General features: G+C 39.5%; 1 protein-coding gene across 1 annotated transcript in view; it reads left to right on the top strand.

Moving 5' to 3' along the window:
- The window catches only part of crhr1 (corticotropin releasing hormone receptor 1), an 86,986-nt gene extending 66,897 nt beyond the window's left edge, over window positions 1–20,089 (top strand). The window contains exons 7-14 of the mRNA XM_084077631.1: window positions 595–715; window positions 1,541–1,694; window positions 3,004–3,064; window positions 3,669–3,741; window positions 14,971–15,056; window positions 16,309–16,444; window positions 18,541–18,582; window positions 19,801–20,089. Of these exons, the coding sequence (XP_083933757.1) occupies window positions 595–715; window positions 1,541–1,694; window positions 3,004–3,064; window positions 3,669–3,741; window positions 14,971–15,056; window positions 16,309–16,444; window positions 18,541–18,582; window positions 19,801–19,941 (814 nt within the window). The 3' untranslated portion in view covers window positions 19,942–20,089. The remainder of the gene's footprint in view (window positions 1–594; window positions 716–1,540; window positions 1,695–3,003; window positions 3,065–3,668; window positions 3,742–14,970; window positions 15,057–16,308; window positions 16,445–18,540; window positions 18,583–19,800) is intronic.
- Window positions 20,090–26,569: the final 6,480 nt, after the last annotated feature.

The raw sequence follows: 26,569 nt of genomic DNA, 5'->3' as shown, positions 1-26,569 counted from the left end.
CGGGAGTCGAACCCGCGACACGCTGTCAGGCTGGCATTGCAGCCATAGGGTGCCTGGACTGCCACGCTGCGGCCCAGGCCCAGTGTGATGTTTTAACCTTCTATTTGAACATTAGATGAAATAACAGTAAAGACGCATGACGTCCTCCCGCTAAAACTCCTTTATTGGAGGAGACATGTGTCTACACCCTGGGGTGGGGGGGCTGGGGGGGTGGGGGGCTGGGGGGGTGGGGGGGGAATGAATGAACAGGGGAGAAAATGAATGAACAGTTAGGAAACAAAATCATAATAAAAAATGTATCCATTAAAACTGGGAAAGCATGTCATTTTAGATTTTAGCGTCAAAAATAGCAGATATACAAGCTTGTATAGCGAGCTTGTACATCTGCTATTTTTGTACATTTTTGAAAAATCTTGAAAGAGTGAGAACTACTGATTTAGAAGGCATTTGTAGAATCGGCCTCGGGTGACGGGTCTTACTTATTGGAGGAGACATGTGTTTGTCTACACCCTTGGGTGGGGTAGATAACATCTAAACTGCAGGGAGAAAATGAATGAAAATGAATGAGTGCTGTGTTCCTCGTCTGTTTCACAGGAGCATTCGCTGTCTGAGGAACATCATCCACTGGAACCTCATCACTGCCTTCATCCTGAGAAACGCCACTTGGTTTGTTGTCCAAATGACCATGAACCCCGAAGTGCATGAAAGCAATGTGGTGAGTGGCAGCCACACACACATTCATACCTGGTGAGCTGCCTGTACAACCACTGTTGGCCACTGAGCTGTTCCACTGAAGCAGTCAAGGGCACTTGTGCAAGGCACTTAATGAGGGAGGGGTTGAGTTTTGCTCATCCACTTCCCCGCCCAGGTGCTTCTCCAACTGAAGCAGTTAAGGATAAGTGCCTTGCTCAAGGGCACTTGAGTAAGGCACTTATTGAGGGAGGAGTTGAGTGTTGCTCATCCACTTCTCTGCCCGGATGTTTCCTGCCGGTCTAGGGGGTGTCAACCAGCAACCTTCTAACCACAAGCACGGTCCTCTATCCTTATTTGACCACTGACATATTGTCACATTGTTGTGTGTACCCACAACAGCAGAGACAGAGACCATAGAGATAGTAGTATTATAGCAGAACAGTTTATATGTAGACCCTGTCAGATTAGAGATAAATACCGTAGCTGAATTGTTTGTGAATGGAGCTAAAAGCATATCCTTTCACACAAATGGAATCATCCTCACTCAATTCTGCAGCTAAAAAGCAATGAACAAAGGCTGTATTTTGTATCTGAGCTTCAATTATCTAGAGTGGATTATTTCCCATCAATCATCCCATCAGACGCTTCTCCAGTAATCTGACCCTGTTTCCTGGGCTATATTAACATAATGATTAAGAATAAGGAGCATAAGGCTTTCATATTCCATTTGCCACAGGGCATTGTTTGATGCAATAGGCATGCTGTTGAACAAATTAAGCGTTAACCTAATTATGAGGTGTTAGAATTAATACATACATTATAATTCATAAATCGATTCACTCCCTAGATTTGGTGCCGTCTCGTCACGGCCTCCTTCAACTATTTCCACTCCACCAATTTCTTCTGGATGTTTGGCGAGGGTTGCTACCTTCACACTGCCATTGTGCTCACCTACTCCACCGACAAGCTGCGCAAGTGGATGTTCATCTGCATTGGCTGGTGTACGTACGCTCTCCCTCTCCACTCACTCCATCTTACTGTGTGCTGTGTGAGCTCTGCATAACTTCATTTTGTGGTTTGAGTCTTATTCACTTACTGTGACCGCTCACTCCGATCAAAATGCGAGAGCAAGCTGTGATTTGCATGACAATGACAAACATTTATTATGACATTATTATCATGCTGTATATGAGATCTCATGCCGTCTTGCAAGTTTTTCAATATTTGAACTTTTGAGAGAGAAAAGAAAGTGAAGTGAATCCGACCTATATTTTTCATGATCTTTGATGCATTGATGACATGTCATGACCATAGGAACCCATGAGGACCCTCTCAAGTCTGCCGAAAAGTAGACTTTTCTAGCTACGAGGATTTCCTTTGACACCACTGAAACGTATTAGTGCGGCGTTTGCTAATACCCCTTTTCACTCTGTCAGATTAAACTATGCTGTGCTGAGATTAGTGTATTGTGCCAGCTGGGTTACAGTGCCCCCCTCAAGGCAGTGTGAACTCTGCTAGCAAAATGACAGATGTGAGCGGGAGATGGCAGATTTCTTTGGCAATGGTGTGAAAGGAGAGAGAGAACATGATCAATTTCCATTTTCCTCGCTTAGCTTCAGCCACCAACTGGTGTGTGGACCATATGGCAGAAATAGGCAACATGAAAGAAAGAACATTATGGAGATATGTGTGGTTTTGTTTTTATTTATTTATTTTCTTCAAACACACCATCCCCAACCAATTGAAGCGGTCTGAGGCTGTGCGATTAGATTTCCCAGAGGTTTGACAGTACAGTATCTAACACGGGCAATGCAACGCATCGCTGCTAGCATCCAAAAAAACACACAGTTGGCTGACAAGGAGGGATGGCAAGGTCTTCCTGGCAGTTTAGCTGCCTAATGCCAAATTTATGCTCTGTCGCACGACGGTGTTGCGCGCCAAAAATAGCCAACCTACAAGCTCACAACAGATGCTACACATTGTGGGCTTGTAGGTCGGCTATTTTCAGCACGCGGTGCGGTTGTGTAACGAAGTATGACTCAGGCTTCATTGTACCCTTAACAATTAAGCAAAACAGAAAATCACTCTGCATTATCTTCAACCAGAGTCTGGCGTTTCATTCATTTGCACAGGGATGTTCAGGCGTTGACAGGTCCTGCGGATCACAACTCTCAAAACACAATTGCTTTTGACAGAAAAAAAAAAACGAAAATACTGTGTGAAATCCCCAGAGTGCCATTATGCAATTTCTGTCCTTGGGTGTTTGTCAGTTTCTCTTTCTCTCTCTCATTGTCCAATCCCCCCTTACAGGTATTCCGTTTCCCATAATTGTGGCATGGGCGATTGGAAAACTATACTACGACAATGAGAAGTAAGTCCTTTGATGTGTTTTTTTGACATGCAAACCGATTCTAAAACTGATGCAAGCCTTGATAATGAAGGACGGAGGCAAAGTCAAACTGTATTGGATTAAAGAGACGAGTGACCGTTAATATCCCTCTGTAATCACATTTACATTAGGCTACACATGATTCTTAATTACACACCAGCCAGTTTAATTGTCAGTGTTCACAATGATTGATATTAAGAACCAATTAGATGGGTGATAACCCAGCCAATATCTCTAGTGTAATATGAAAAAGTGGATTACTGTACAGTGTAGGTTTGGATTATTCAAATGTAATGTGTTATTCTGATGGAGCGAATCACTTCTGTCTAAATATGAGGTGATGATGTTCATAAGTCAGGTTTTGAGCAAATTACCAATTCGCAGATCAATGTGATTTATGTGCTTGCTCTGGTAAGTGAATTTGGAGGCCTAGAGAACTAAATCGGTAATTATCAACAAAATGAATTGAACTTGGAGGGGAGCATATTACTTATATATTATATATATAATTTTAAAATATATTTAAAGACAATACAAAGCACTCTGAACTTACTCTTTAAAAATTGACTGCTCTACCCCTTTTCAGATGCTGGTTTGGCAAGCGAAGTGGAGTCTACACAGATTACATCTATCAAGGGCCCATGATATTTGTGTTGGTGGTGAGTGGAATATTTTCTTCGTTGCATTTTTGCTGCAAAATGTTATCATTTGTTGTTGTATTTGTATTTACTCAATCTGTATTAGTATGTTAACACAATATAACTAGCATATCTGCAATGGTTGGAGGTGGTTGCCCTACTCTTCCAGTGAGAACTTGTGACCCTTGGTGTCAGGTAGGACACCTACTGTACTAGTAGCCCTGCCCACAAGCCCAATATCTCATGTGTGGGAAATCAGCGGATCTCCCCAAAAAATTGATAGAAAAGCAAATCCTCATGACGGAGTACGCTTGTATCATCAATATGATGTTCATGACTGGCTGAGACTCCCTATTTGAGCATCCTGACACAGAACTCCATTTATGCATAAAAGGGACGCAGACAGACAGATACAAAAAAATCCATATTGGGCATAAAATGGTCACAGACAGACAGACAGGCAGACTGACTGACTGACTGACTGACTGACTGACTGACTGACTGACAAACAGACATACATACAGACAGACAGACAGACAGACAGACAGACAGTTACAACGGGTACTCTGACACAGATATTGCATAACTCGGTGGGGCATGCATTTCCAACTTGCATCGTGCCCGACTTGCGTCTAGTGCTTTACAATGTGTTATGATTATTGTTATATAGCATTATTATTGCTTATAATTATTAATATACAGTGTTATTATCAGATTATAATGCATTATACACATGGGCTTCAAAGAAAGTGATACCAAATTACCTCTCTCCGTCGGTAGAGGACACAAAACCTATATAGATTTACCCAGAGCCATTGAGATTTGTGTCATGTCCGTTCACTCCATCAGGCCAATTATTTTACAGCAATGGCAGATTGTGTGAACAAAGAATATTCATAAAATATTCAGTATTCAATCATTTTCTGTATAGTTCCAAACCCTGAATCCTCATAATGGGTGTTGATTAAGTACACACGATATATGAACCACACAACCTGTTTCTATGCTGGCTCTGGATTTACCTACAGTATTGTACTGAAATGCTCTGCAGTACTTTACCCCCACAACTGATGGGGCAGTGAGAACACTGTCAGTGGGAACTGATGCCTTCACCAGGCCTCCATGTTTTGTGGTGAAGCTTCGAGACAAATTCCAGCCATTCCATTCTGTCGTGATAATAAACACGGTTCTTAATTGGTTTACATAATACAGCTTCCTATTCATATCTCAGAGATATGAGATCCTCTGGTTCCTGGTGTAGTTTGCTTTATTTCTCAAATGTCAAAGATAGGGAAAAATATCACAGCTGGGTGTTACACAACTCAATCTTAATCCACCTTGGTTTATGGCATGTCTTATCTTTCATTTTACTACATTCCAACACCGATGGAATCAAGCCCCTAGCTCCATTTATAATCTCTGCTGGCAGGGCTTACCAAAAATGGAATATATTTGACAATGAATGACAGGAAACATCCGTGATGTATGTTTCAGTGAAGCTGACACAGTACCGTTGCAGTCTTGCTGTCTGTAGCTTTTGAAGTAATGATCCCTCATTTGCAATTCTACATGAAAAATCCGTGAACATTTTAACAGTACAATGTGTCCACAATAGACACAATGACACATTTCCATACTGGATGTTTTATTAATGCATTTATCAAAGGTATTTAACTATTTAAGTATAATTCAGTGATAGCTACGTGTCGAAGTGTCCTTGAGCAAGACCCTGAACCCCTAACTGCTCACGATGAGCCTTGCATGGTTTCCTCCGTCATCGGTGTGTGAACAAATATTTATTTTCGTTCAGACATAATTTTATTTGCTTTTAAATAGCAAGTAACATTCAGTATTTGACATATCAAAACATTCAACGGGATAAATATGATGATAAAATTGTGGTTGTTTTAGTTTGCCCTCCAAATCTATCCTCTTCATGTACAAGTAAAACGTTGGTATTATGGCAATTACAAAATCAAACTGACAGACAGAAATATTAGGGCAGGAGTCTGTTTTATTTCAATTTAATCATATACAGTACAAGCAGTCCAATCCGATACGTTTCTTTTTGACATACCAAGAAACTGTATCCTTGGTAACTTTTCAAGTTACCAAGAGCTATTCAAGGCTTTATGCTTCCCGACTATCATAACTCTATTGTATACTTTTCTCCTCTGCGGCAAGACAGGAAGGAGAGACAGGAAAGTAAGGAGGGACATAAAGCCCAGGTCCTGAGGTGGTAATAAAATAAAAAGCGTACAGTATTTACCCGTTGAGCCACTATATGCAATTCCTAAAGGAATAAAGTCCAGGGTAGACAGGTGTAGTTTCTTTTTTTTCAAAAACTAAGAGGAACTAGTGTTTGGGGCGGCCATAGCTGAAATGGGGCGGCCATAGCTGAGTGGTTAGGGAGCCCGCCTGGGGAGCCAGAGGCCCTGGTTGCCCCAGGTTCGATTCCAGGCCGGGCCAGCATATGTGTCGATGAAATGAAATTTGTCCCTGAGCAAGACTCTTAACCCCTAAATGCTCACAGGTTCACATTGGAAACAAGACCGCAAGGACTTTCATGAACGACCTGTTAAAAGGAATTATCCTTATCCTTTGAGACACACCACAAAAAAAGAATTAAGGGCGCGCTCCCACCGCACCGGATGACTTCTCAGTCATCTGAAAAATAAACTTTTTTGTTTATTTTTTACATGCTCAACCACATGCTAAAGTGCCCAAAGTGCACAATTGTTAGGAGGACAAATGTTTCATGGTCATAAGACCATCATAAGTGCCGTCAGATGGCACTGACGATGGTCTTATGATCGAATGTTTGTCCTCATCACTTTAGCATGTGGTTGTGTAAAAAATCGAATAAAAATGATTTATTTTTCTAGTCTCTGTCTAGACTATTCATTCTTGATTTGTTTTGTGGTGTCTGAGACTTTCACCACTCCAATTCCTTAACCCAAGACCTGAGGCCGATTCTACAAATGCCTTATGTCAGTAGTTCTCAATCTTTTTCGTAATTCAAGATGATTCAACATTTTTCAACACTTTCAAGATTTGTTTAAAATGTTCAAAAATAGCAGATCCACAAGCTCGCTTGTAATTCTGCTATTTTTGAATAGCCAACGCAAAAATCGAAAATAACACAGATGCTTTCCTGGTCTTGATGGGTTAGAGGACCACACCACTCTCAATACTGTAAATGAAATGTCTATTCACAGCTTCCATATATCATAAATAATCACAGACCATATCCTGTCAATTGTTTCATCTTTAGACCGCATTTGTTTAAATGTTCTGCATAGTACGTTACCAAACTTACCTGAATAATTTAGTCACTGTTGGCTAAACATCACAGAGCATTAAGACCTTTATAGATCAAGCTTTTCTCTCGGGACCATTTTTGGCTAGTCTTTTCAAATCAATCTGTTCTTCAAAATGCATTGAAACACAAACACAAAGCAACTTTTCCAAAGACTTTAAGCGAAATCAAGGTCACTGTGTTGTATTACCTTTCTCAAGCAAGTTTCAAGTCTCTGCAATATTGCAGTGGCTTCATACCATACTGAAATGAATGGCACTCAATGGCTTCCTCGAGAGTTCAAATAATGTCAAGTATACTTCAGCCGCAGTCAAAGGCTAGACATACCAGACCAACCGATTTTTTTGTCTTCAGTTGTATCCCATAAACCAACAGCTTGGTTTTTAACTACAGCTAAGCTAAGCAGAGCAAACTTGGATATCAGCACCACGTTAAGCCCCTGCCCTTTAGTCTGCACAATCCTTTCATCGGCATATGACACCACAGTGACTCCTGCCAAGTCTTCTGAATCTCAAGAGGCAAAGTGTGATCCTTGACGTCTAATCCAACTGTCACTTCTACCACAGTCTGATTCCACAGATTTTCACCCTACAAATGCTTCCTCTTGACAAATCTTTGTGTGACAGGAACTTTTTATTTTCTTTTTTTTTGCGTTAACCACTTGAACCCTAGCATCCCTAATTCCCTATTCATTAGGGAACATTCACCGAAAATAGCTTGTAGATCGGCTACTTTCAGCAAAGAGGTTTGATGTTGAGGGAAAAAAGAGCGAACCAAATACAGAGCCAGAGGTCAAAGTTTACTGCTGTATGTAGTTAAATGTCTGAAAATACACATTAATATGAACAACTTTTTAATAGAAAAGATAATGGGCCTGATTCACTAAGCTGTTCATAAATAGTGCCTAAACTAAAGGTGTGTGTATGTTCAATAAGTACAAACTGACGTGCGATTCACCAAACGGCGTGTAAATATCTGATGTGTGTGTATCGCAGGTGTTCATCATATTTGTCTGAAAGTTGATCAGAGGCACGTTCCTGTGGCAAAATCATTTGCATTGCTCCACGCCCCATGTAAGACCATTAAAGGCAACCGGAAATGTTCTATGTAGAAACATCGACACGTCGCCACTGCTCAAACTGGACAGATCTACCAGCTTACAATGAGCGTAAGGCAAGCGAACCTTAATTAAGTAATAGCCAACTCTCACGTGTAATGACAATCAAGAAGTTAGTTTACAAGGTTTAACAGAGGCTAATAAAACTTGGAATGGATATTATATAAGCCCTTTCTACTGAACAATTCCTCACTCACCTTTGCCGAGGTAAAAAGATGATGCTGGAATCTGCCAATATCCGATAATTTTTATCAGAGCTTTATTGATTACTGAGGGGATTCTGTCCTTTGGACGAACCCTCCATTGTCCTACTGTACATCGGAATTGGAAATGGAGTCATGAACACAGCTAGATTTCATCCATACTGTATCCTCATCAATATGATAAGACTGCGTTCATGTGATATGTGGTCAATATTACAAATGAATAGTGCAACATTGGAGTTGGCATGAAAGCCTAATAGCGAAACTGTGGCCACACTTGCAAAAACGGCAAAAAGGCAGAGGGATCTAATAATTCGGCTCTAAATGGGTCAACTGAAAAGAAATAAAGATTGGTTGAATTTGCATCATGTCTATAATGTGCATACAAGCAATAGATCGTTTTACATATACAGGGTATATATTTTTTATATGTGTTTTGACAAATGTTGGGCACATTGCACATACATATTTTATTTGAGTTTTGGCACTATTGTAATTGATTTTGTATGAGGAATAAGGGATTCTAATGACATACGCAAGATTTGGTCCCATTAAAGTCTGCCTCGGAGCAGACATGAGAAAGTCAATATTCACAGACAAAAAAGGAGAATCAGACTCCTAACGTTGGAAGTTGCGTAAAAGCCAATAAGTACAAAATGTTGGTGTAAACAAGCTTAGTGAATCAGGTCCAATATGTAAACCAGCCAACATCAGACAAAAAACATGAATTCACACAACACTGATGATAGTGCTGTCAAACACATCTATGAAGTTATCTATGAAATCTATGAAAAAGTTAAATCTGCTAAATAATGTAATCGTGATCCCTGCTTCATCTCAGCTAAGGGGTCCTTGGCCTGAAAAAGGTTGACGACCCCTGATCTTGTCATCTCTCTTCTGTAGTACTGTATCACCCTCCTAGCAAGGTTCCTGAACTACTCATTCAGCTTTGACAGTCATATTGAGGAGACACTCCACTCCACACCACAGACATTGTGCTAACGCTATAGGTGCTTATCTGTGTGACTTTGAATATCACTTAAGAAACACTTAATTCCACACTGTGTCCATGTCTCTCTTCCTTCACCCCCCCCCCTTAAACCCCTCTTTGTCTTGTTTTCTTGCTTGTGGGTTTGATTTCTTCAGCTCTTATTTCTTGTGATGTGATCAAGATGGATCTGTCCGATTCTTCACATTCCATCAACATTGCTGGCCCACAATTATCATTAATAATAGCCTAATAATAATAGTCTTATTAGCAATAGTGGTAGTATAGTCTTTTCCCCCTCTCATTTATAATTATATATTCAAAAACAGTCATTATCTTTCTCACTAGACAACAATAAATGAAGCTATTAAAACTGTAATAAAAGCATTTATCTCCAGTGTCAGGCATGATACATAGTCACTCACTGAACCATTGTTAGGCATCTGTTAAGGCCAAGGTCAGTTCTAGTGGAACCGGAAAATACCCATTCAGCAATTTTACCTTCCCATGTTTCATCATGCACTTCACTTCACTCCGTTGTTAAAAGCAGCGCTTGACATTTTTCATTCAGACACTATTCTTCATCAAGTAGGCTACTCGTCACATGGGAAATTGCCACTGTATCGGTGCTTCAGTTGTTCAATAAAGCATTGTTGACAATCCGTGTCGAAAACGGTCGAGAGCCAGGTACAGTAGTCTTAGTTATCATTGCAGTCTGATCGGCTTTGTAATAGAACAGACCTGCATTGCTTCCTCAGCTGTTTCTGTGCCCATTTTGGGCCGAAGACAGAGACCCTGCCTTGAGCATGAGGCCAATACTCTCTTTAAATAGAAGGGTGTGTTGGCACTATCTTCGTCAACCTTGGAATAAATATTACCTCACTACTCCAGAAAGAGGGAAGGACCTAGAAACAAGTAGGTTATCAACTGAATCAGTCAGTTGACAATATTCACATCTTTTACACACACATACACACGTGTTTTACGATCCTCAAATGTAAAGTTACATTGAAATCCATGTTGTTTTTAAGGACATAAATGGTGTATGCTTATCTGAACCGTAACAGCCTAGCCTCCTGCCACGCATAAATGAGTATATTCTTGCGCTTGAGTGGTGCATTGGTAAAGTTCCTTCCCAACACCGTGGAGGGTTTGAATCCACCAAAGTGCATCCAGCTTGGCCAAGCATTCCAAGGAACACATTTGTCTGTGTTTGCGGGAGGGAAGCCACAGTGTAGAGTTGAAATGAGAGGAATAGTATGTACCTCCACATTTGCGACGTACTCCCTTGGATGCTCTCCCTAGGATGCTCTCCTCTAGGACTAGAATACACTGGGAATCAGGAATTGGCATAACAACTAATGGCCATGGTACTGTAAGAAATAATAACAACAACAATAATAATAATAAGTGTAATAATAATAATAATAATAACAATTATAGGGATGCACCGATATGGAAATTCTTGGCCGATACCGATGTTTAAAATAACAATTTAGCCGATACTGATACAGATATTTTTGTCTCCGCCAGGCCGAAAGGCATGGCGAGAGAGTATGTTTTACCCCCTGTCCGTCCGTCCGTCCGTCCGTCATTCGATCTGTCTGTGTACAGCTAATCTCCGGCACCGTTGGCTTGCTCGCAGTCAAACTGTGCACACACAGTCCCTGGATATCAGAGCAGAACCTCTGCCCCAAATTTTTCACAGGGGCCTGTTATAGCGCCACCAGGAGGCCGATTTGTGCAAAACACATTTTTTGACAGTACTCCTACAGACCAAAAATCCCACAAATCGGTACACAGTATCTCTATAGTTATTAAACGAAACGGGTCTTTCAGATTTCTCATATTCCATCCTGATTGGCTAAAAATGTCTTCCAAAGTTTGCAGGAGTGCTCCGTTTTGAACAAAATGCCTCAAATCATGAACACAGCATGCAATTTCCGTGAAATTTTGCATGCACATTCCCATTAGGCCGAGGAAGAACTACCATTTGAACATTTTCAAATCAGCCTCATGGTGGCGCTATAACAGGCTGATTTGTGTTTTTACCTATAATTGCACCGATCTGTGTAAAACTTTGTATGCACACTGATACAGGTCAAGGAAAAACCTTTGCCCTGCATTTTTCACATCTGCCTTTCATAGCGCCACCAGGAGGCCGACTTGTGTAAAACACATTTTTGTCTCCGCCAGGCCGAAAGGCATGGCGAGAGAGTATGTTTTACCCCCTGTCCGTCCGTCCGTCCGTCCGTCCGTGTGTCAGTCCGTCATTCGATCTGTCTGTGTACAGCTAATCTCCGCCACCGTTGGCTTGCTCGCCGTGAAACTGTGCACACACACTCCCTGGATGCCACAGCAGAACCTCTGCCCCAAATTTTTCACATGGGCCTTTTATAGCGCCACCAGGAGGCCGATTTGTGCAAAATATATCTTTTGACAGTACTCCTACAGATTTTGTCCAAAAATACTGCAAATCGGTACACAATATCTCTATAGTCATTACACGAAACGGGTATTTCAGATTTTTCATATTCCATTCTGATTGGCTAAAAATGGCTTCCAAAGTTTGCAGGAGTACTCCGTTTTGAACAAAATGCCTCAAATCATCAACACAGCATGCAATTTCCTTGAAATTTTGCACGCATATTTCCACTATGCCGAGGACGAATTGCAACTTGACATTTTTCAAATCAGCCTCATGGTGGCGCTATAACAGGCCGATTTGTGTTTTTACCTATAACTGCACCGATCTGTGTAAAACTTTGTAAGCGCACTCCTTAGAGGTCAAGGAAAAACCTTTGCCCTGCATTTTTCACATCTGCCCTTTATAGCGCCACCAAGAGGCCGACATATGTAAATATGTTTTTTTTATATTACTCCTTCCGATTTTATCAAAATTTCACGCGCATCGGTACAGATGATCTCTATAGTCATGTGATCAAGACGGATGTGTTTGATTTTTCATATTCCATCCTGATTGGCTAAGATTGACATCTAAAGTTTGCAGTAGTGGCTTGTTTTGAACAAAATGCCGCAAATCATGAACGCAGTGTCCGATTGCGGTCAAACTTTGCACACACATTCACACCATGTTGAGGAGCAAATACCACTTTTTTAACATTGGCCCGTTATAGCGCCACCAGCAGGTCTAATTTAGCAAAACACATCTTTTGAACAAAATGCCTCAAATCATGAATGCAGTGTCCGATTGCCGTGCAAGGCCAAAGAAGAAATGCCACCCTTTTCACATTGGCCTATTATAGCGCCACCAGGAGGCCACAATAACCTACCTGACCTGGCGGAGACCTGTGCTCCGAGGAGCACTTTTTCTAGTTTTATACTACTCCTTCCAATTTTATCCAAATTTCACGCAAATCGGTACACATGATCTCTATAGTCATGTGATCATGACGGATGTGTTTGATTTTTCATATTCCATACTGAATGGCTAAGATTGACATCTAAAGTTTGCATTATTGGCTTGTTTTGAACAAAATTCTGCAAATCATGAACGCACCGTCCAATTGCGCTCAAACTTTGCACGCACATTCACACTATGTTGAGGAACAAATGCCACCCTTTTAACATTGGCCTGTTATAGCGCCACCAACAGGTCTAATTTAGCGAAACACATGTTTTTAACAAAATGCCTCAAATCATGAATGCAGTCAGTGTCCGATTGTCGTGCAAGGCCTATGAAGAAATGGCACCCTTTTCACGTTGGCCTTTTATAGCGCCACCAGGAGGCCACAGTAGCCTACCTGACCTGGCGGAGACCTGTGCTCCGAGGAGCACTTTTTCTAGTTTATTTTCGTTTTTGGTGTAAATCTTCAGTATAAGATATAACTGTTCAGAATCTGCAGCTTCGTAGGCAACAGATAACCAGGGCTGTGAATCTTCTACTATCTCACGATTCGATTCGATTACGATTTTTGGGGTCACGATTCGATTAAAAATTGTTTTTCTTTCAAATCAAAAGGATTCTCGATTCTATTCCGATTTTTGGGGTCCCGATATGATTAGGCTACCATTTTTTTTTAAAGATTCAAAGCGATTTAAAAAAATCACACCCTATGTGAAGAGAGTGGTGCCTTTGATGAGCCCCGTATTGATGTTGTCATCAATGTGTTTGTTTGTTTATTGGACATACATACACCCGGACACACAGACAAAGTCAGATATAGGAGTGGTTGGCACCACTCAAAAAGTAAAATAAAAAAGTCCTATAGAGGAGATATCGGTGCATCCCTAATTGCATTTTCTTTGTCTGCACGAATACAGCCCTCAGTTTCATAATATTTTTGACATTAAGCTTAGACAGAGGCCAGGCTATGGCTTTGCTTATTATAACATGCACTGCTGAGTGTGCAATAAGTAAATGTCAGACATAATCTCACCGAGTTATCTCGCCTACAGGAGACATATTATTGGTGAAGAATCAATGCACACTACTCTCATAAAGGCTCTGAATCCAAAAAGTGGATTAATGCCTTTAATTAATCAATCACATAAATATTTCATTGTGTGACATTATGTGCAGACATACACCATTCTAATTTCTCAAGAGACTAACCGTAGCCGATATTGATAGTAGAGTAGAATGCATTGATTCTTCACTAATAATAAGTTTATGCAATTAAGTTTTTATGTTGATGGAGATTTTGAGTTGGTTCAATGCACAAAGTACACACTGGTTTATTGGATTATTGATAGTTAATTTCAGTGTGGCCTGTGGAGGGAGACAAATAGTTCACACACAGTAAAGTCCTCAGTGTTATGTTTAAAAGCACTTAACATAAAGGTCACGAAGAACAACTTAATACTTCCTCCAGTTAAAATGAGCATCGAGACTATATTTAAAATACCTCTTGCAGCACTCACATATTGTACATCCCATAGATAGATGTAGACAATTTTATGGCCAGTCAACACACATTTGGGGCGGCAGTGGCTCAGGGGTAGAGTGGCCGGGTAGAGTGAACTGGAAACCCAGTTCGATCCCTGGTTGGGGGGCTCCCCCAGAGTTAGTGTCGAAGTGTCCTTGAGCAAGACGCTGAACCCCTAATTGCTCCCGATGAGCAGGTTGGTGCCTTGCATGGTTTCCTCCGCCATCGGTGTATCATTGCGTGTGTGAATGGGTGAATGTAATGCACAATCTATGTAAAGCGCTTTGGATAAAAGTGCTATATAAATGCACCATTTATAAGGACAAAATGTGTCACCAACTTGCTACGCGCTTTGCCCCCTTTATCACCTTTTCCCGCCGTAGGGCAAAAGATTAACTCATTTCAAAATAATGAAAATGTTTCATACTGTATGTTTTGTATGTTTTATCTGAGTAGGGAAGGGTAATTATAGTGTATTAAGGCCTACAAGGCTTACAGTATAACCATGGGTTCCTTTTAAGTGGCTGCTCTGTTATTTGAAGGTGAAATACATTATGTGAAGGAAATGGGACGGCAGCGCATGCGGGGGGTATTCTCTGGAATGGAAGGGTACCTTTGAGTCAAAGCTAACAGGGTCATTCAAAGGGTCAAAGGCTTTGGCCCTCATTCATGATTCCACCAGAGTTTTTGTAACGATCATCCCTATGCTGTGTCTGTGTCTGATTTCCCCACAGATAAACTTCATTTTCCTCTTCAACATAGTGAGAATCCTCATGACCAAACTGCGAGCCTCCACCACGTCTGAGACAATTCAGTACAGGTAATAAATATAGAATATAGGATCAATTTAGCTGATCATTAGGGCTGCATTTGTCGATCAATAACTTTTTCTATTAATCAATATATTTTGAAGTGCATTTTCTTGTTGTTTTTGATTTTTTTAATATATCAACAAATTGATTTTTTTATAATTGACCAAGCCAATTATTTAGTTTAACCACCGAAGCCCTATTTTATACTTCACTGTACAACGAACAAAAAATACAGAAAATAACCGATCTACAAGCTCACAATATGTCTCGTGTGAAGTGATACGTTTTGAAAAAAAGGAAATGTCAAAACGTCTGCCCAAAATCCATATTATTAAAATGTGTTATTTATAATTGATTAAATCGATTAGTTTGATTAATTGTTGCACCCCCTACTGATTATACACTACCTTCAAAAAAGAAAATACAGATACAAATTGTATTTGTATGTAGTTGTACAACAAGGGCACATGGACCTTGGTGCGAGACAGTGTGTGTCTGTCTTGTCTATTTTACTCTGCATAATGAGTCTGTCTGCTACTTCACTGGTCGACCGTCTTTCACCTCTTTTGGAGGTGTGTGGGGGGGTAGTGAGAGCGCCTTTTCTGACCAACATGCAGTGGTGGAAAAAGTACTCAAATGTTGTAAAAGTATCAATACTGCAATGTAGAAGTACTATGTTACAAGTAAAAGTCCGTAATTTGAAATTGACTTGAGTAAAAGTACAAAAGTACATCAAAATGTACTTAAAATACCAAAAGTAAAAGTACTAAAATGTTTGAAAATAGCAGCTCCACAAGCTCACAACGCATCGCGATGCGACGCGTAGTGAGCTTGTCCACTTGAATAGAATGAATAGGCTGAAGTGGTTAATGTATGTTTTATAATGTAATAATGTATATCTGCAAAGTAACTAGTAACTAAAGTTTTCAAATAATTGTAGTGGAGTAAAAGTACAATATTTGCCTCTGAGATGTAATGGAATAGAAGTAAAAGTACTGAAAATTGGAAATACTCCAGTAAAGTAAAAAATACCTCAAAATTGTAATTAAGTACAGTACTTCAGTAAATGTACTTAGTTACTTTCCACCACTGCCAACATGGCACGATTGAAATGGAAAATCAAGGACAGCATCTCGGTAGAATATAGGACAAAGCGCCATCGCCGCCGCCAAGAGCGGTTTTCCATCCAAAAGGGAACTCGTGTGACGTGGCTGTCATCGCCGGCTGTTCACCATCTTGTACCCTACTGTACGTCCGCAGGAAAGCTGTGAAGGCCACCCTGGTGCTCCTTCCACTCCTGGGAATCACCTACATGCTGTTCTTCGTCAACCCGGGAGAAGACGAGATATCTCAAATCGTCTTCATATATTTCAACTCCTTCCTAGAGTCCTTCCAGGTATGTCCAATAGACGGTTTAATTCAGTGGTGGAAAAAGTACTACATTTTTTTTACTTAAGTTTATTTTCTTTACACTTTGGCTATTCAAAAATAGCAGATATACAAGCTCATAGCGCGGCACCGAGTGCCGCGATATGAGCTTGTAGATCTGCTATTTTTGAAAATTTGTGCAAATCTTTGATTATATATATCTTTAAAGCGAACATTTGTAACTCAAATCTTTGCTTCTGGGGGGTCCCTGGAACAAAATATTTTGCGATGGGGGTCCGCGGCCAAATACATATATATTTTGGGGTCCTTGACATGAAAAAGTACTCATTGTGCAGAATGTCCCGTTTCACAAGTTCAAAATGTATAAAAAAAACTTTTGAAAATAGCTACATTCTCACAATGCGTCACATCGCAATGCATTGTGAGCATGTAGATCTGCTATTTTCAGATGGCCGAAATATAAATAGGACTGAAGTGGTTAATGTGTGTTTTGTAATAATAATCAAAATACAAAGTAACTAGTAACTGACGTTTTCCTATAATTGTAGTGGCGTAAAAAGTACAATATTTACCTCTGAAATGTAGTGGAGTAGAAGTAAAAGTACTGAAAATTGGAAATACTCCGGTAAGGTAAACATCTCAAAATTGTACTTAAGTACAGTACTTAAGTAAATGTACTTTACACCACTGGTTATACTGCACCCATCTGTGTTGTCTATTGCATTTATTTTGTATCAGTGTGTAGCCTATCTATGGAGTATGGCGGCCTGTGACAAAATAAATCTTCAGAGAAATCTTACAATAAAAGTGTAATCTGATCTAATCTCTGGTACACAGGATGTATTTCTTTGCTCGTCGGGTGGAAACCTTGTATGTCTAATTACTTTTCAGGAGATGGACAAAAGAACCTGTGTTCTAATGGATCCAACATAATTATTATTTAGTCACAAGCTCTTTTTAATAGGCAACTTTTCAATGGATCCAATGTAGTTAGTCACAAGCTCTTGTTAAAATGCTACTTTTCGTTGGTTCAATATTTGTAAACAGACTTAACCACTTCCACCTTTACTTAACCCATTTAGACCTGAGGCCGATTCTAAAAACGCCTTCTAAATCCTGACCTAAATTTTCTGAAAAACTTCAGATTTCAATTAAAAAGGAATACATATATGTTGCAACAGCTAATGTTACAAAAAGGGGTTCCCGGAGTGAAAGGTATAACAACGAATTGGGGTTCCTGGTCTAAATGGGTTAAAAAGAAATTCACACAGAAAAAATAGCAGATCTACAAGCTCATAACGTGTGATATCGAAAAACGTTACGAGCTTGTATGGAGATAAAAGGTTTCTGCCAAACGATTTGTAAAGGTGAGAATATTGTATACATTCAAGCCACAACCTATTATTATTATTTTATGCAAACAGCACAGTAGAAGTACACAATACAATCTCGAGTGTTTATTTAAAGGACCATTTCAACCATTTTCAACCTATCTTTATATAAATGGTCCACTCCTCACTAATGCTCATTATAAGATGGCACCATTTCTGCGTAATCACTCTGAATCTCAGGGGGCTGTGGACAGTTCAGAAACCTGCCTACCAGTGACATCATCAGCAGGATTGGTCATTTCTAAAAGGATTTCAAACTTTTATTTAAAAGTTGTATTAATCCAAGACCAATGGCTTTTATTTCAGTATGCTAACTTTGCAGGAAGAGAACGGCTGTACTTTCTATTAGCTTGGAATCCCCATTGATGTTATTGGTAGGCAGGTTTCTGAACTGTTCACAGTCCACCAATGAGACGCAGAGTGAGTAGACGGAAATTGTGCCATCTTATAATGAGCATTAGTGAGGACCAATTATTGACGATAAGGTTGAAAATGGGTGAAGTGCTCCTTTAACTCTGGGAGTTAATTACTGTGTAGTAGAAATGCCGATCTGCTCTCAGGAAATCACTGAATGCATGTCGAGTGTGTAATGAGCAGTATTTACAGTGTGTTAAACAGTGTGTGCCCTCAAAAGCAGGCTCAAAGTCGCTGTATTGAATGTCCTTTGTGTTGAATTTTTCCTTCCCCCTTTCACCCTCTGTCTTGCTCACAGGGGTTCTTCGTGTCAGTGTTTTACTGCTTCCTAAATAGTGAGGTAAGCAAATCCGCATCCTGTATTGATCGAACGTTTTATTTCCCCCTAGGCGCAGTCGCAGATGTGTTATTTATATCCCCCTACTTTAGGCTGATTTCAGTGTCCCTGTGAAGTTGCTGCTGCCGTGTCTTAGTGCTGAGAAGTGGGAGGTGGTGCTTGGGAAGGGAACCAATTTAAGGCCTCAGCCAAAAGTCGCTGTGTACCAACACACATGACATCAGTACAACATAACATTGTCAGGCCCACTAGCACTTGAATATTAAAGGGCAACGTTGTTCATTCTGAATCTGAAATCTTAAAACATATCTGTAACACGTGTCGAAATGCAGCGTTACGTAGGCTGGTGGAGGTTTCCTGTGCTAAGAGAGTGAGCTCTCAACACACAGAAAGCATTGGGAAGTGTAAGTGTTATGTTGTAGTGGGTCGTAGGCAGTCAGACAGACATAATTCACATACTGTCACATGTGTAGGTGCATACCCCTTTAAGGTGTGTGATTACGTGATTTGGCTGCACCAGTCAGTTGTGTTACTAACCTGTGCCAGTGAATTGCTAATGTTCACAAGAAAGGTGCCTACAGCTAGTCTCTTGGGAAATAAGAATGTTATAAGTCTGTGTGTAATGTTACGTTAATGTTTGCTACCTGCTTGAATAATAGGTTCATTAAAAAATCAAAATAGAGACACTACAATTAAATATTCATGTAATGTGATTAATTAAAGGCATGAATGCACTTTGGGACTGCAGAGCCTAGATAAGATTACAGTGTATTGATTCTTCACAAAAAATTGGTTTATGCAATGGGATTTGTATGTGTTATGTATATCAGTACGTATGTTTACATGCACATACAGTACATATAGTCCTGAGAATATTCCAGGATGTACCTATCCTCCAGACCATTATATAACGCGGATGATATATTATCATGCACGTACTGTATGTGTCCTATTGCATCTAGTTATTGTGTTTAATGTTTACTGTCTGTGCAAGATCTATATTTGAAATAGGCTGTTTGTAAGAATAATAATGTTGTCTTTATTAATAAGGTACCATACTGGTATGTATGTATATATATATATATGTGGTGATGTTCAGAATGCTGTGATGTGAGCATGGTAGATGTCCATTAACTATCTAATGGATGATCAGAACGATGAACTTGGTTGGCTGATTGGCTGGTTCCCCTTAAACCTGATTAGCTGTGCTTTCCATGTCAGGTGCGGTCGGCTGTGAGGAAGCGTTTTCACCGGTGGCAGGAGCAGCACTCGATTCGAAACCGGATGACCCAAGCCATGTCCATCCCCACCTCACCCTCACGAGTCAGCTTTCACAGCATCAAGCAGTCAACATCGTTATGAGACAGGGAATCAGCCTTGTCCTGGACCTAGATGTTAACTTTGGGGCAGAAACCTGACTATTGCTGTCCTGGTTTCATCTAAGGGACGACTGGGGCATGGCTTAGAGAGAGGGAGAAAGGAGAGAGGGAGAGAGACACACTGCACCACTTTCCAGGAACTCAGGAAGGACGTTATGAGGAGGTAAAGATGGATAGGGAACAAGGGTGGAGGACAATGAATGCAGACTCTGTGAAACAAGAGCCTGGTAGATCAAAAGACACAAATGACCAAGATGACTTTGGGCTTGTGAGCAAGAGACAGTATTTTGAGAGCTTGGAATATAAAAGCTTCTGATACCTTGTAAGTTTCGCCTGCCATAGAAATATCGTGCTATATTCCTGCTTGTACTGAGTGTTATTGTTTTGTTGCTATTTTGCATCAATGTGAGTTTGTAACTAGTGCCGCTGGACTGCACTTTACTGACTTAAATCCCAATTGACACTGAACTTGAATGCTCTCTTGTTACGGGGGTGGTGAATAAGTAATTATGATGAACTTTTCAAAATGTTATTTTTATTTCAGTGTTAAAAAAACAATTGTGAGTTCATACAGTGTTCATTAATTTGGTGGCGTGCTGTCTTTCTCTAACGGCCCCATGCAGTCATGTGTTAATTTCCTTAACCAGAAAGGTCATACACATTCCATGCACTATGATAGAACTCGCTTTTGCTGTCCCCCTTACAACATGCCAATTCTGGGGGACCGTAATTCACTGAGAAGGGTAGCCTTACTAGCCTACTAGCCGTCGTCTGCTTTCCTTCCATTTACAATCTATATCAGTGGAATTACGTTTAGAAGCATTTGATTTTGGCGGGCTACATAGTTGTGTTTGTTAGCTGCACGATTTCCAAATACTGGTATTGTGGTACACACAACAAGACTGCAGAGGCTATAGAAAGCCAGTAGAGTCTTGGGCAGCATTCTGTGTATTGTGATATACAAAGTTTTAATATGAACTGAACCAAATGACAAAAACCACACACTGTAAATCATATGAGCGTATTATCCTTGCGATCAGCACTACAACCATCTACATTCCTGCACTGCCAACATAACACGCTTGCGTTTTTTTTTCCTCAATGATTTTGTTAAAGGCATTGTAGGGAACATTAAGCCTAAATTTAAAAAATATTTATATATATATTTTTTGCATTTTTCCCCTCTATCAGCCACTATATAATGATGCTGGGGTGTTTTCCTGCATTGAAACACAGGCCTCTTTCTGAAAACCCTATTTTCCCTATTGTTGTTGTTGTTGTTATGTTTGTCCGGGACGTAAGGAAGTCTATGGAAGTCTATGGAGGCATCACCCCCTGGTGGCCGGGAAACGAACTGCACAAACATAAACAATGCAGGGAAAATACGGTTTTCAGAAAGAGTACTGTGTTTCAATGCAGGAAAACACCCCAGCATCATTATATAGTGGCTGATAGAGGGGAAAAAATGCAAAAAAAATATATATATAAATATTTTTTAAATTTAGGCTTAATGTTCCCTACAATGCCTTTAAACATTGTATATGTACCTCATCTTTCTCACACAAACAAATTATGATGTCAATTGTTATTGATCATTATCATGCCTTTCGAGTTACTGTATAGGCCTACTATACGTGCGCTTTGGTTGTTAAATGTGAAATTAAAGAAAATGTCTATTTATTAGTAGAATTTCAAATGGCGCTGTAATATATAATAAAATTTACTGTGATGTTGGTGTATTTTCCCAATGCCTTGTGTTTTATAAATTATACTTGATGATCAGTAGTCACAAACATCATTTGTGACTACTGAGCAGGCCTGGAATTTTGTCAATTTATGGGCAAGGCCACATATACATGTACATTTTTAGGGCACAAAGGCCAAATGCCAGTGCATGAAGGCCATCAAATACAAGCAATGATTTAAACAAGGGTCCACAGAAATAATTAGATAGTAATACTATTACTATCTATGTAAATAATAAAGCTGTTTATTTCACAAAATGTATCGATACATATTGATATATATTGTACTTTTACTCCACTACAATTATTTGAAAACTTTAGTTACTAGTTACTTTTCAGATATAAATTATTACATTATAAAACATACAGTAACCACTTTAGCCCTATTTTATACCTAGGCTATTTGAAAGTAGCCGATCTACAAGCTCATGCGATGCGCTGTGAGCTTGTAGATCTGCTATTTGAAAAAATATTAGTACTTTTACTTTTGGTACTTTAAGTACATTTTGATACCAATAATTTTGTACTTTTACTTAAGTAAATTTTGAATTCCAGACTTTTACTTGTGACAGAGTACTTCTACATTGCAGTATTGGTACTTTTACCTACAGTAAGTAAAATATTTGAGTACTTTTTCCACCACTGGGTTTGATTGAATACCTTATTAACAAGTTTGTTAACAGTACAGGTAGTGCAGTAAAGGGTTGTGCTAGCTAAAAGGACAACACAAAAAGCCATTTGTTTCCATTGTTGTCCATTGTACTCAATTCCTCAGTAATACATATAATACATACAATACAATACAATAGTTTAGAATGTAGAATCTCAAAAAGACACTGGCGTCTACAAAAAGATATTGACAAGAGAGGGGTAGAGGAGAAAATGGTACACGTTTTTTTTTTTTACATTTTTAAAAGGACAAAGACAGACAAGTATAACACAGATTAAGACACAAGTCAAAGGGGAAATGAAAAACAAATAGTAAGACAAAATTAGATATATACACAATAGATATAAAGTAAAAGCAGAGTCAAAATTAAACAAAACAAAACAAAACAGACACAAGACAGCCAAAGCTACAAAAGGACACATAAAGTACAAGTCAGGTTCATCACAGACAAGACATCCAACATCATATGACCAAGTTTACAATGCATAATATCTGGAATTCAAACATTTATAGGCATAGTCTGCTGATCAACATATGAGAGAAAACCATAAACCATGCCACGCTCTCGTAAACCTGTCAGTAGATCCCCTCAGTGTGTGTCTAATCTTTTCTAGTTTAAGAAAATACATGACCAAGAAAATACAGGAAGAGGGACAACAAGTTTTCCAATTTAACCCATTAAATCTGGGAACGCATCTGTGCCATTTTAGATTTATTTGGCTATTCAAAAATAATACAAAAAAAGATTAAAAAAGAAAAGAAAATAGCAGATCTACAAGCTTGTAGCGTGGCACTCGGTGCTGCGCTACGAGCTTGTAGATCTGCTATTTTAGAATAGCCCAAAGTATAAAATAATGGTTATAGCAACAAACAAAAGAAATTACACAGTAGGCCTATGCGTTCCCGGAAGAGAACCAGACGCCTTGCCAGCAAGGCAGACTAGGCTATGCTGTCCAAGTGTATCCCACGCAAGCCAAGATGAGCTAGACACTGAACCCCCAAACTGCTCCTGATGAGCAGGTTGGTGCCTATGCATGGTTACCTCCTCCATCAGTGAGAATGAGAGTATCATTTGTAATGCAATTCACATTGTAAAGCGCTTTGGATAAAGGCACAATATAAATGCACCATTTGTACTATAGATACTGTACATCAGTGCTTCTCAAACTTTATCATGTCAAGGACCCCAAAAATGATATTTATTTGACTGTGGACCCCCCCATCTCAAAAATGTTTTGTGCCAGGGATTTTTCAAGAATAGCAGGTCAGATAGCCAAAGTATAAAATATGGTTAAAGTGGTAAAATGATTGTGACACTATATTAACTAATTTTGCTGGGGACCCCCCCAAGGACCCCTGGAGGTCCCCGGACACTTTGAGAACCAATGCTGTACATACTGTACATAGAGAGATCAAATATAGTGAACTGTTGATGAAATAGTTGATGACAATTAGGGTCACAAACTTTCACATAATTGTGTGATAGGTAGTCCAATGGACTTTGGGATGACAGCTACTGTATACTTCAAAGATGACATGGTTTATAGAATGGTATCATTAATAAACACAAAGGCAGAATATGGGCTTACTTAAAGCTGCTCTATGTAACTTCCCTGTTCTACCTTGGAATTTGACCATGGTCCCCTGCACAAGGGCTGCTTTTTTTAAACACTGAGCTAACAGCACCTGCTTGCTTGCTCGAGGTAGAAATAAGATTTGAAACAAGATACATTTGTGTCAAACCAGGATTGTGTCAAATGGTGTGTCTAACCTAGACAAAGGATCTAAATGTCTCAATAGAAGAGCAGGGAGACCAAATACAATCACCCCAATTGTATAAGTTATATTGTATTACATACTCCACCATACAGATTGGACAAAAGAACATTTTATTCACAAAACATTTACATAATACAGCCTTAATTCATTAAAGGAGCTACACCATGAATTTAAAAAATAATAATAATATTTGATATCATATTGTTTATGTCCCTCAAACGTTTTTCAAAAGGTTTGAGCCTAAATCAAGCCTCAGATATACTCATTCCAACTAACTTCTCTCTGGCTTATAAAGCACTTTCACCTGCAATACCACATTGTCCTGTTTGGCACGGGGCGCTATTGAGCCAGTTTGTATGCATGTCATGTCCTGGTTCTGTGTGGAAAAAGTAAAAAAAAAAAATAAGAAAAAAATTATAAAAAAATAAAAATGAAAAAAAATATATTATTATTTTTTTTGGATTTTTTTTTTTTGGTTAGAACTGAAAAACGGGAGGAATTGTTCCCAGACGTGACGTAGGGTGGGGGAACAAATCTGACGGACTGTTTTCAGACCAATTTACATGAAAACCACATATAGCCTATGAAAGCCTGCATGCTCGAAGTCGGGTATTTGTTGGAACAGAAGAGAGGTGGGGGAGACCAAAAACACACAAAAATGAAGAAAAAGTTAAAATTCATGGTGTAGACCCTTTAAAACAAAAGAAATCCAATTCCAACATCTTTCATTCTGAACTTTATCTTAACCAATTAAAACCTATATATACTTTGTTGAATCTCTTTGCCGAAAATGTCCGATCTACATCGCGTCGAGAGCTTGTAGATGTGCAGTTTTTACTGAATGTTCGTCCCAGAATGCGGATGCTATAGGGTTAAGACAATAATGTGAATGTTGGCTTTGATTGAAGAGGGGTTAAAAAAATATCTGCAGTAGCTGGCCTGGAGCATATTTGAAATGAGTGTTGCCAGGTACAGAGTGGAAGGCTGCACTCTGAATGACATTTCTATGGCTATGTTGGTCTTCAAGCCCTTGAGACTGGGAACACACAAAATACATTTTGAGTATTGTGTGATCCTTTTAAATTCCATGTATGCGGCTCAAGGGGCAGTAACACTGAACCGAAGTGTTTATAAATATGTCATTCCTATACCCTGACAAACATTGGCCATTTTCTTCCACACTCAGAGACAAAATGGAATATCTATATTTGTAACTTCAGATCACTGCAGAGATCTAAAGACAAAGAACTGGAGATAAATCAGGACAGGAGATTATGTCCACAATGATCTGGTAGGGATAAAGGTTTTCAGGTTTATTACTGATGACATTTCCCATAAATTCCATGAATTTCTTTTTTTTTTGGTAAAGGTTGGCCACCAGGTCTCTCAGGCATTTTTCTTTCACTGAATTGTACACAAAAGAGGGGGTAGGGAGCGAGAAGACAAAATGCCATGCAGGCCATGAAAGAGGACCAAACACATTATGATGCAGACAAGCCTGCACTGTTGTACCATCAGGACAACATTGTCAACATTGTATCTAGGTTTTTTTTTCCTTCTTCTTTTCCCCCTTCTCAGTCATACACTCAATTACAAGTAAAAATCCATTCCCACAAGCACAGTTGATAAGACAACTGTTGGACCAAAATAAAATAAATCTCTTGGGGGAATATTACATATTAATATTATAATATGATGTAGTAATTCCTAAAATGATTTGTATTTCTGTTGTTTCTCAGTTCCATCTGCTTTCTTTGACGTCTACACATTGCCAGTCCAGACTCATGTGATTTGGTGAAAGGCAAAAGCACTGATTGATTGATGTACTTTATTTAGTAAGACATGAGAACAACAGTACATGGAAGTACAAATTCACAATACAAGGTGTACTAAACTGGAAGACTCATAAAAGCACTGAGCTTGTTTCAAATGAGTTCCCCATGCACACAAATCATGATGACATATAAGAGACAGACAGATATACACAACTACTATAGAATGTCATACAATCAGTTTACAGGTTACTGGTATGAAGAGTGAGAAATATGTACAAAAGGAGAAGGAGAGAGGGGGGGGGGGGGTAGGGGGGTAGGTTAGGTTAGGACTTAGACAGGGGCCATTTTCCAATTGCAGCCTCCTGAAGGTGTATCTTTAGGGCTGTTTTGAAAGAGAGTAGGGTTTTACACTCCTTTACTCCTTTTGGTAGGGCGTTCCACATTTTTGATGAATAGCATGAGAACGAGTTACTTCCCTTTGTTGAGCCAAAAAAGGGTTGGACAAGGTTTGTGGAGCTGCCTCTGGTATTGTGATCATGGACATCATTAACATTTTGGAAGTATTTTGACAAATACAGGGGGATCCCAATGTTGTGATATATCTTGAAGACCAGGCCCATAGCAAGTTGCTGTACTCTGTCC

Source organism: Gymnoscopelus microlampas (genome assembly GCF_963454915.1).
Source record: "Gymnoscopelus microlampas genome assembly, chromosome: 14".
NCBI lineage: Eukaryota > Metazoa > Chordata > Actinopteri > Myctophiformes > Myctophidae > Gymnoscopelus > Gymnoscopelus microlampas.
Note: the sequence above shows the minus strand (reverse complement) of the source record. Positions and strands in the feature narration are given on the sequence as shown.